Source organism: Capricornis sumatraensis, chromosome 6 (assembly GCF_032405125.1).
Source record: "Capricornis sumatraensis isolate serow.1 chromosome 6, serow.2, whole genome shotgun sequence".
NCBI classification, from domain to species: domain Eukaryota; kingdom Metazoa; phylum Chordata; class Mammalia; order Artiodactyla; family Bovidae; genus Capricornis; species Capricornis sumatraensis.
The window spans coordinates 25371850-25384003 of NC_091074.1; the positions used below are offsets into that span (position 1 = coordinate 25371850).

At 33.5% G+C, this 12154-nt stretch overlaps 1 protein-coding gene across 1 annotated transcript in view; it reads right to left on the reverse strand.

The window, feature by feature from the left end:
- Nucleotides 1-2907: 2907 nt before the first annotated feature.
- IFT74 (intraflagellar transport 74) overlaps nt 2908-12154 on the reverse strand; it is a 97528-nt gene continuing 88281 nt past the window's right edge. Inside the window, exons 17-20 of the mRNA XM_068974100.1 lie at nt 9566-9729; nt 8457-8582; nt 4882-4942; nt 2908-3559 (exon numbers count right to left, since the gene is read on the reverse strand). Of these exons, the coding sequence (XP_068830201.1) occupies nt 3441-3559; nt 4882-4942; nt 8457-8582; nt 9566-9729 (470 nt within the window). The 3' untranslated portion in view covers nt 2908-3440. The remainder of the gene's footprint in view (nt 3560-4881; nt 4943-8456; nt 8583-9565; nt 9730-12154) is intronic.

A 12154-nucleotide genomic window follows, 5' to 3' on the forward strand; every position in this document is an offset into this window, starting at 1 on the left:
AGTTGACCAAGCAGAACAGCCTATTTACCAACTAGGCTATTTATACACAGGTTATTCCCATGTCCCTTGAGATTATACAGTTAGTTTCAGAGCAGCAATTCATTACAATATGTTATGAGGAAAGATACTGAGGCAGCAAAATATAATCTATTATCTACTAAAAATAAGCAGTAAGAATTAACCTTTTGTTATTACAAAGTTATAAGTATTTTAATAGAATTTTTAAAATTATATTTTTAGTATGAAAACACATTCTGCATGGTGTTCCTAGTTAAAACACAAGAAAATTTTTGTTATGATGATGAACGCAGTTTGGTTTACTTAAAACAACTAAAACAAATATATGCAGTGCACTGTCAATGTGGATAATGCCAAGGATGGTGAGTGCAGGCACCTGCTTGCACATTGCTATTAGCGTCATGTTCCTGAGGGCAATTTGTGTCAAAAGGCCTTGGACTCTGGCTTTTGACTCTTTGAGCCAATCCTGTGAGTTAAGCACTATTATTTCATTTTATAGATGAAGAAACTGAAATTCAGAGACTAAGTAACTTCCCTAGGTCATATGAAAAGTTAGCAGTGGAGCTGTGGTTCAAACTCAAGTTACATAATTCAAAGCTTACGCCTAACCACACTCCACTAACCTCATTCAATACATGGTGTTTGTTTTCAGAAAGTATTCCTATAATAAAATAATATACAGCAATTTAACATGTTGCTGTACAGGAGTATATAATGACATGAATAAATGTTTGCAAAACTATAAATAGCAAAAGTTTAAGAACAGTATGATTTTAATTTAAAAAATATATATAAGTATATAATGAAAAATAGGTATGTGTGACAGATGTATATAGATGCACATCTTAAGAGACTAATGTGATCATAAGTAATTTTCATTTGATCTGTCTTTCCTAAATCTTCTACCTTTGTATTAAAAGCTATCTTTTTAAAGATGCTCAATCTCAGTTCTCAAACTGTGAATCTGCGATTTAAAGACACAATCTGCTTCTATTTCAAAAGGTAGATAAAAATGAGATACATTAATTTTAAATTAGATCACCACAGTTCTCTAGTAGTCTGTCAGTTTCTTCCTACTTCAAGTATGAATGTTCTTATTTATTAAGGTTGTTTATGCTGGAATCATATAGCTAAAGGAAACAACTACAGAGAAATTGGGCAGCAAGAACCCCTGGAGCTTCTCTTAACTGATCTTTTATCTCCAGTGTGAACAGCATGACTCCATGCTCTAATTCTCTTACCCCGCCTGAATTTTACACTGTAACATGAAACCAGAATACGGTCCAAATCAGGGACTCCCATTAGTGAAAGAGTATAAAGAACTCATGTTTATTTACTGATAAAGATAATGGTGGGAAAAGCACAGATTCTGCTAGCTTTCCGATGTTGGTCTTCATTAGTAAGGCGATTCAGCATGTTTGTTCAGTCTGCAGCTTCTTCCCATGCGACTCACAAGGTGTTATTTTAACAGGAATGAAACTCACTGAGCAATGTGACTGACTGAGGAAGAGCCGGTTTAAGCAGATAGTAGCCTCCAGGTCTATCCTAGCAGAGAGAATATTCTTGTTGGATTTGTTGAAAAGCTCTGAGAGGAAGGAAGAGACATTAGTAAGAATTTCCCTCAGATAACACATTTTAGTTTAAAGAAATCCTGCTCAGTTATGTTCCCCCAAATATCATATATGAGTAATTTAGCACGGAAGTTGGGAATTTTGCTTTTTTCAAGAAAGTTACAATCTTTTTCTGCCAAACTTCACAGTGTTATAATACAAACACACATATATAATGACGAGGCAATTTTCCTCCTACTTTCTTTCTGAGTAAAGACTGGTTAAGTTCTAACTCAATGATTATAGCAGAGCTGTCTAAACAATCATATGTCCTTTCTACAAGTATTAACTGTATATATGTTTTTAATTTGAATTTTTATTGCACATCAAACTATTATATGTACATCACAGATAATTTTGAGAAAGTACCAGAAAGTTCAATGAAGATGAAAAGACCCACAATCCCAATACTCAGAAAAAACTGTAATATTAATAGTATATATTCTTCTTGAACTTATTGCATATTAGCATATTAAGGGTTCTGAACAGACAAGAAGAAAGAGAATAATTTACCTTTGTTTCAAATAATGCTTCCCAAATTCCTTTGACTATGAATCCTTTGATGGTATAACACCTATTAGAAACCTGAAGAACTCAGGATCTAAGGAACATACTTTATGAATGCCACCTTAATGAATGTGTGTGCAGAATCTTCAGCCATACTAGTAATCCAGAGTTAATCAAATTCAACAATGTTCACCCTTCTACCTAAACTCACACAGAACTAAAACTGAATAATTTAATGATAAATATTTACTTCAGGTAAGGAACATGCATGGGAACTTTCATCATATGTAAGCTGTATCTCAATAAAGCCTTTTTAAAAAGAAACTAATATGCTTCTGTTTCATGGAAACTGAGAAGTAGAATAACTTGAGGAATGCAAGATCAGAGCAAAGGAAGGACAGTGTTAAGGAATACTTTATTCTGGCAAAAGTGACTCATTCTTCCCAAAAGAGAGGATACATCTTCAGTTCCCTAATGTCTCCTCAGATTGAAATGACACATTTCTACCTCTTCCACCTTTTCCTTTCAAATGCGCCGGCAACGCTTATAAATTAATCTGCTCAAGTCCTCCTGTAGTACTAAGAGTGAATGCAAACTCCGGAATAAAAACGAACAATAGTCCAAAAGAGTCCACTGTAAATACAACATTTATTTTAAATTTTATGCTTGTCCTAGCAAATACATGTAAGAAATAATTTTTTAAGTGCAAAGAGTAAAACTATTAATTCCCAATAAAGAATGTCTTAATTTCACAAAGGAATAACTGACATATAAAAAATGTTACGTATTTACCTGTGATTTCATATGCCTTAAAAACACATCAAATATATCTTGCTTGAGAAGTAAAGCTCGAAACTAAATACCTCCCTTCTATTCTTATTATCTATTTCTAGAAGCAAAAATTGGCAAGGTTGATAAATGCTAAATTAGAATCATACTCCAAGCATGCCTCCTATGCTTGACATATGAAAAGATGATAGCATTTGCTGCCACAGATGGATTATACTAACTAAATGAATAACAATAGCCACTTTAAGTTTGTTTTATCTCCTGGTTCTTTGAGAAATTTTTATCACCTACACAAAACAAATCTAAATATAAAAGGAGATGATACTTTTTTAATACATAAGCTATTTATTAAACTATTATACTATTTAAAGCATCATTCTTCAAAGAGGCCATGAAATTATAACTTTCAAAAATTGTTAGGTAAAACTTGTCAAGGGTAAGCAATTTTTTTTAATGGCGTGTACAAAGTTTAGCAGCAAGAGAACATTTCTATAGAGACTTGCAGTCGCTTCAGACTCAGTTTCTGCTCATGCTATGCAGAGCATCCACGATGCTTTTATTATATTCTGCAATCTGCTTGGACACATTCTTCATAATCAGCCGGTAATCACTCTCTTGACTCTTGGTTGCTATGACTAATTACATGAGTTAAGAGGGAACAATATCAATACAAATATTAATCTAATTCTGTGATGCAGAAAAGACTCAAATTATACTAGTGTTTTTCTTATTGAAAACTGAAGATGGCACAAAAAAGCACAATTAGAATAGTTTTAAAAAAACAAACAGTATTTTAACAGATTAAGCATCAAACCTAAACCTAAAAGGTCTAACCCTAAAAGGCCAGACCCAATTTGTTTCAAAAAAGTTCACCTATGTTATACAAACATTTTTAGAGTTAATATGTTATTCATCTCAATCTGGTCATAGAACAATTCAATGTATAGAAGAACCACATCCTTTAGAGTACCACACAGAATTTCAGGCAAGTTTTTAGACATCACTCTGCTTCAAAATCACCTACTTTATGTCAGACAAAACCAGAGTTCTGGACTTTAACATATTGTGAATATAAATCTGCTTTTTGTGAAATAAATTGCACAACCACTGGGAACTAGAGCCTTTAGCATCTCATCTGGAGGAAAGCTGGGTCCATGATGCCCTGAGATGTTCAGTACCATCCTAGAGAACCTATGCAACCAATGAGTTAGAATCTAGTTCTTTAATCAGAGTTGCTCTTGAATAGTCAAAGATGGGACTAGGAGACAACATTTTGGGAAATGTTTCTTACATTCCACAATACTTGTTGTCAGTTGCTGCTTCCATCTATGATTACACAAAAAGATGAGCAAAAAGACTTAAATGTAAGTACTATCTTGATAGAAATAAGATGGGACATAAGTACTATCTTGGTAGATGAGATTGAAGGTCAAATTTCTCATGTGTACACTTCTTGGTTATCCCTCCTTTTGCTTCCCAGATATCTAAGGTACAACATTATAAATAACAAAAAATGACCATACATACACACATATACACATATATATGGTTATATATAATTCTCCCAACAAGTCTATGAGAAGGAAATATTAGCTGTATTTGAGATGATAAAATTGCAGTTTATAGTTAACTGTCCAAAGTCCATAACCTATACATAGTAGAGTCAATATTTAAAATTAGATTTCCTGACTCTAAAATCTGAGCACTTAGTCACTATGCCACACTATGGCTTTGTATGGTCTGCTTTCTATTAGTTACTTTAGTATACACAAACACACACACACACACACACTATTGTAGAATGGAAACTAAGTCTTATTCATTTCCCACAGTTTAGCCAGTATTTTGTACATATTAGGTATTTGATGTTGAACTGAATATTATTTCAATCTTTAAAGAAATTCCTAGAGAAAAAAAAACCCTCAATCAAGTTCATTTGCAATTCTTTAAAGGATACATTCTTTCATCACAAAATTATTTTGCTCATGGTGTTGCCACTTCCTCTCCAAATTTGTAAGCTAAAACACAAAAGAAAAATGTTCACCAGTGCCCATATTCAAAACAATTATACACTCCTTTGAGATATAAGAAACAAAACCTCTCTATTTTAAATCTTTTCAACTCCCGCATTTTACTGAGATAAAGCCATGACAGACAAAAGAGAAATTTAGAAAAAGTTAAACAACAGTAAATATAATACGAAATAGAACGCTGAATTCAACAGGTTTACTCTGTTTACTTTAATTGGAACATATTTATTATACCAATGAACATACCAACTGAAAGACAATTTATGATATTTCCCTCTCCTAAAAGAACTTTAAAAAGAAGAATGGGACATGATAAGAATCTCTCTCCTTGAAATCTGAAGGTCTAATGCCATGAAAGTACTACATATTCTAACACTGTCAAAGGTTGAGCTATATAGGAGAAACTTCCTTATTTCCAGGGCTAAATTTCCTGTCTAATTTCACAAGCTGTGATAAGAGTAGAGCTGCAGTGTAAAGATTATAAGAGGGCTGGTAAAAAGCTGGCATTCTTACAATAATTTCTGCATCAACAGGAAGCTAATGTGGATATTATATTGATGGTTGCTTCCTCCAAAGACAATTTTACTGTTATAGAATTAAATTGTTTTTCTGATTTAATTAACCTTGTAACTCTGGGTTATGGTCTTTTTAAGATGCACATAGTTTTTTTCCTAAGCAAAGTCTGAAAAATGAAACATTAAAATAATGTTCTGCCTGAATATTTCCAAGAAGTAATAATCATTTAAAAAAATCTGATAATTGAAACAGCATTCATATTTCTTCCTAAACTCAAGTTAAAATTATTTTCAGGGCATAAGTTCAGTATCAGTGTAGCATCTATCCCATTGTTTCCTCCAAAGATAAATCTAGATATTAGGATGAGTCATAACTAATTATATGAACTGTATGTGCTGTGAGTTAATGCTACAAAATCAGATCCAGCTTCCCCTGATAGAACCTTGAAGCTCAGATGGACTTAAGGAAGTAGTCAGCAGTTTTTGACAATAAATCTAAAATAACCTTTTGCAAAGTCAAGTACCAAATTTTCCCTCTTTGTTTCATACAAAGGGGTGGCCTTCTTATTATGCAGCAAACCTCTTAAGTGCTACATGACTATTGCTATAAAAGCAACTCTATGTCATATGGTCAAATTCCTTCTTTACTATACATTTATTTATTTCAGTGATATATATAAACCTTGCCTTTAAACCCCCAAGGATGTCAAGAAGCACAAATCTTTTTTTTCCCTACAAATTATTTTAAAAGTCTATCATGAGTTCTTTATATTTTCTCCCAAACTGTAAACTGCTTTTCCCTTTTGTTGATTGTTTCATTTGCTGTGCAAAATCTTTTTAGTCTGATGTGGACCATTTATTTATTTTTGCCTTGGTTGCTTGTGCTTTTTGGTGTTATAATAAAAACTTGTTGCCAAGACTAACGTCAAGGAGCTTTTCCCCTATGTTTTCTTCTAGGAGCTTTGCAGTTTGTTCCAATATAAATATGTTTAAATGGTATCAAATAAATAACCACTCAAAAAAATGTCTGTTATGCCATGTTATTTATAGATGTCAAAGCCAGTTTTCAAGAAAATAACTTCAAAAAATAGGGAGGCCAGGATCTGATTCAAACAACTGGGATTCGTAAAAGGCAAACCATAATACAGAGAAGCATTGTAAACTGTGATTTATGTTACAAATTCCTGTAAATGGGGTTAAGAATAAGATTATCACTTAATGTGGGAATAAACAAGGTAGCCACGGACTGGCTCTAAGAAACTGTGTTTGTTAAATGGTTTTCTCTTTAAATCATCTATTCAGTGAAAGAAGAGGGCCAAAAGTCCACATGAAGTATCAATGCTCTTTCCTATGAACCGTTAAGACAATGGCCTCATTAACTTGTTCTTAGGTTTTCTTCTCCAGTATCCATTCCAACTCTAAACAGACTAGGATAAATTTGCTATTTATAAGTCTATAAATAGGCTTGTATATTACAAAGCAGAGACAAAGTAATTGACTAATAAATTAGAAACATGTAAATTAGTGACTTCTAAGTTGGACACCACTGAGAGACTGAACTGAACTGAACTGAAGTTTGTGGCAAACTCTGATGAGAGTCCATCCCTTTTATGACGAATATAAGGTTTATCTTTTTTTAAAAAGGTACATACATACAATGAAATAGCTGACATCCTAAAAATATCAAAAAAAGAGCTTGAAAACATTTAAGTAAGAAAATAAATGCTTAAAGACTGTATGCATAGAATGATTTCATTATCTGTAAGAACAATATAATTAAGGGTGTATAACTGCAAAGGTAAACTCCAGGAGTTGGTGATGGACAGGGAAGCCTGGCGTGCTACGATTCATGGGGTTGCAAAGAGTTGGACACTGAGGGACTGAATTTAACTGAACTGCAAAGGAAAAAAGTTTACAAGGATATTATATCAAAATGTTAATGATAACTGTCTATCATGATCATGATACCATGTGAAGAAAAAACAATGCATTTAGCATTAATAAATCAGAGCTGCAAATTGTTAACATAGACTAATTTGATGTGAGAATGACCAACCTTTATCAGACCATAATAACTGATTTTGTATATGACACGCATGCTTCATTTAATCCACCAAAAAATACTTATTGAACACTTACCATGTGCCAACCACTAACACAGTGCTGGGGAGAAAGTGAGTGACAGAGACAAGGCTTCTGCCCTTCAATATAGAAGACCTCAGACCTTGTTTAGGTAATTATCAGTAGGATGAGTGATATGGAAAAGGTTTGCCTTTGCATCCGGAGTAAATCATCATAAATGTAAATAAAGAAATTCAAGAATAGGACTGCTCTTCATAGCATTATTTGAACAGTTTTAAAATGAGAAATAACCGAAATGTCTAACAATTTGCTATATCCATACAGTCAAATATTATATAGAATCATATTTTTAAAAAATTTACTGACAAGGGAAAGAATAGTTAATAATGAAAAACAAGTTTCCAAATAATAGGTACAATATAGTACCATTTCTGTAAATATACAGAAATAATGTATACTTATGTGTATGTATAAAGTGAATATATTCATACTACATACATATAGACTAGAAATATCTATCCACATATGCATAAAATCATCTCTTCTGGGTGGTGGGATACTAGTCATTATGGCTCATTTTCATTATCTGTGGCATTGATGTATTAGCAACGTTTCTGCATTAAAAACTTTACTTTTGATATTTTTAAAAGCTATTATCATAATGACTGTTCCCAGAATAGTGCCAACCCTAGAGCTGGCCTTCGATATAGGTTTAGAGAAGGCAGGAGTAAACTCATTCTGAGTGGAGACTGTATACAATCTAGCTATCTTCAAAGCCAGAAAATCTGGTAGGTAAACAAAGCAGATTTAAAAAAAGGAATGGGTTTCTTTTAATACAGATTAAAAGAACATGCCAGATAATGTAAAAATAGAAATGAATTTCAGTCTTTTTTTTTCTTTTTTACCTGAGAATGTGTCTCGTTTTCTTGCAGTTGTGTTTTTAGTGTCTCACATTCTGTGTCTAGTTTCTCCATTATTTTTTTAAAGGCATTTCTGCGAGTTGATAATACTGTTTTCTCCTGATGTAATTTCTAGATGGATCCAAATGGAAGTAAATAAAAGGCTTTAGCAGGTATCTAGTAAATCAATTAAAATAGCATTTGACTTAAATAATTTCAATAATATTCTACTAAAATCCTACCAAGGCTAGAAAACCTGTTTGTAAAAATATTCTTCTAACTATAAAAAAGCTAAATTGTGTTGTTGTTGTTTAGTCCCTAAGTTGTGTTTACTCTTGCAACCCCATAAACTGTAGCCCACAAGGCTTCTCTGTCCATGGGATTTCCAGGCAAGAATACTGGAGTGGGTTGCCATTTCCTTCTCCAGGGGATCTTTCCAACCCAGGAATCAAACTGAGTCTGGTGGATCCTGGCTGGTGGATTCTTTACTGCTGAGTCACTGGGGAATTTCATAATAAGCCAAATTAATATTAACAATATAAATAATAACTTATTAGGGCTGCCTTATGTGTTTGGACTCTACCAGATTTACTTTAAATTAATGTAAATGGCAATGAAAATCCACTGAGCAGTCTTAAGTAGAGAAATATCATAATCAAATTTGCATTTAACAAAGTTTATATTTGTTGAAGGGCTTCCCAGGTAATGAAGTAGTAAAGAACCTGCAGGAGATGAAAGAGATGCAACTTTGATCTCTGGGTTGGGAAGCTCCTCTGGAGTAGGAAATGGCAACCTGCTCCAGTATTCTTACCTACAAAATTCCATAGACAGAGGAGCCTGGTGGTCTATAATCCATGGGGTCTCAGAGTTAGTAATGACTGAGGACACACTTATTATATTTGTTGAAGTACTCTACTCCTTGCTTTTCAATTTTTGTCTTTTGTTTTGAAATTCACTCTAAATTCCTACTTTGTATATAAACATCTTTATTTTTTCCTTATACATCAAGTAATCAAGTGAAAATAAACTTATGAAGTTTTAAAAACTCATATATTATAAAATTTAATCAAGAAAAACAATTTGAATTACAATTTCATAGCACTGTTACCATTTACCTTTTTCTTTTCTTCACCTGATGATTTTAAAGCTGCCAAATCATTATATGTCTCCAGATCAGTTATCATTTGCTTAATTTTATTTTTTAGAGACTGCTGTTCCTCAATCATTTTACTTTCCAGAAGCTCCATTTTCTGTAGATCCAACTGTAGCCGCTGACTGTCTGAAATGTAGGAAAATTCAAAGGCCATACTTGGTTGAAACTTCAGTTCTTTCACAAAAGGAAATGAAATCACTACATCATGGTTTACAAGAGTGTCTGCACCAGAAACATGTTCATTGTAACCATTAAGGCAATATCAATTTTAAAAAAATTACTCACCCTCTAGGTAACCAACATAACCTGATTACGTATTAATCACATTTGTCTCCATACTCATATAAACATACAAGAACACATACAGTTCTTTTTCTTACTTCATAATTAACATGTAAGATAAATATTATTTTTACTATGTGCATGACATACATACACAGTTATGTGGGGAAAAAAGCAAGTTATGAAACATTATGAGCAAAATTTTATAATTACATATAGTCAGTTCTCATTATTTGTGGTAGTTATATTCTGTAAAATCACTGTACACACTGAGTTAGCAAGCATTTAACTCCTATGGGAAATATAGAGTTAGTTTCTGTGAGCTTCTGACAATATTTTTATCAAGAAACTAATATATAAACTTGCTTTATGTATATTTCTCTTCAAATATACTTTACTTAATATATATTATTAATTTGCTAAGACTGAACTAAAGGCCAACCATGAACTATGCCTCTACAAAGCTTACTCTAACAGACATATTTTCACTGTAAGGCATATCACAGCCTTCTTCTTAGAAACACTTGTCAACACTTCAGCACTATACTTGGAGGCCATTTTAAATGGCAAAAGCATGAACAAAAATACATAAAAATGTGGCTTTAAAAAGCGACATTAAATAATGTACCATGAAAAGAATGCTTGTAAGTATGTGACCTAAAGCAAGAGGCATAGTGCTGCCTTATTCAACCTCCACTGAGAACCTGAGCATTCAAATTTTTCACCTCTGCATGTGTTCACAAATGACCATGAAAGTACTGCAAATATGAATATGAAATACAAATTAATTTTAGTGAGAAAGCAAATTTACAAATACAGAATCCATGAATAACGATGACTGCACATTTGTGTGTGTGTATGGGTGTGTGGTGTGTGTGTTTCTCTTTCAAAAGTATTGAGCATCTATTATGTGCCAGGTGCTGATGGAAATCAACAGAGACACTTTTCACTCAAGAAGCTATATTCTAGAGGTTAAATCAGAAAATTAAAGAAGCATTTACAGTAAACTGGATAACTATAAGATTCCAGGATACAAGATATCTTCTACTATGAAAAGATAATGGATATTGGTCAAAAGAATTCTCTAAAGCTATGCCTTTTAACTGTTGCCTTAAGTATTAGGAATCAGCCACACAAAGGAAAAACTGAGTTTCCAGAGAAAATAATCATTATGTGCAAAAATGTCTAGAGGTAAGAAAGCACAGTATTTTTGAGCAAATAACAGAAGTTTGGTATGCCTAGAACCCACAGTTTGAAACGGGTGGTGGTAGGAGATAAGATGGAAAAGTTGAAGGATAAGTTCATGAAGGGCTTAAGTCAAGATAGGGAACTGGGACTTTGTGCTAAGGGCCATGCAAGTCATCAATGAGTTTCAAATCACAGAGTGACATGGTTAAATTTCAGAAAGTTCACTCTGGTTGCCACATGGACAGTGAATTGAAACAGCATAACTATGCTCAAGAAGACAAGTTGACTCAGTGATTTAGGCAAGAAATCTTACACTGCTGAGAATTTTTTTTTCATTAAACAATATTTATTAAATGCTTTCTATGTGCCAGGCAAATAGAAAGGCATGGAGAATATAGCAATGAACAAAGAACTTACAGTTCAGTGGAAGAAGGCTATACCTGTATTTGATAAAATATACAATTAGTGAAAATGAAAGTGAAAGTCACTCAGTCGTGTCCGATTCTTTCCAACCCCATAGACTATACAGTCCATGGAATTCCCCAGGCCAGAATCCTGGAGTGGGTAGCCTTTCCCTTCTCCAGAAGATCTTCCAACCCAGGGATGGAACCCAGGTCTCCTGCATTGCAGGTGGATTCTTTACCAGCTGAGCCACAAGGGAAACCCAAGAATATTGGAGTGGATAGCCTATCCCTTCTCCAAGGGATCTTCCCGACCCAGGAATTGAACTGGGGTCTCCTGCCAGATAAAAATAATTGTAGAAACAAAGCAGGAGAGATCTGGAGGGACTAAGAAACATGAGGGATTTGGGATTAACAAACAGCCAATCGACCAAATACAGTGGTTGAATGAAAGAAGTCAGTGCAGAGTCCCACTTCCAAATTGAATAAATGAGTGTATGGGAGGGTAGGCAGAAAGAGATAAAATTTTTGTCTGTAGGAGGGAGAGATGATACATTGAAAGTGATTTAGGATTTGTTCAGTTTGAGAAACCTGAAAAACATACAAATAAAGATAAGTAAATATGCCCATATAGAGAAATATGGGTTGAAAGCCCAGAGAAAAATGTGAGATCAGAAGAT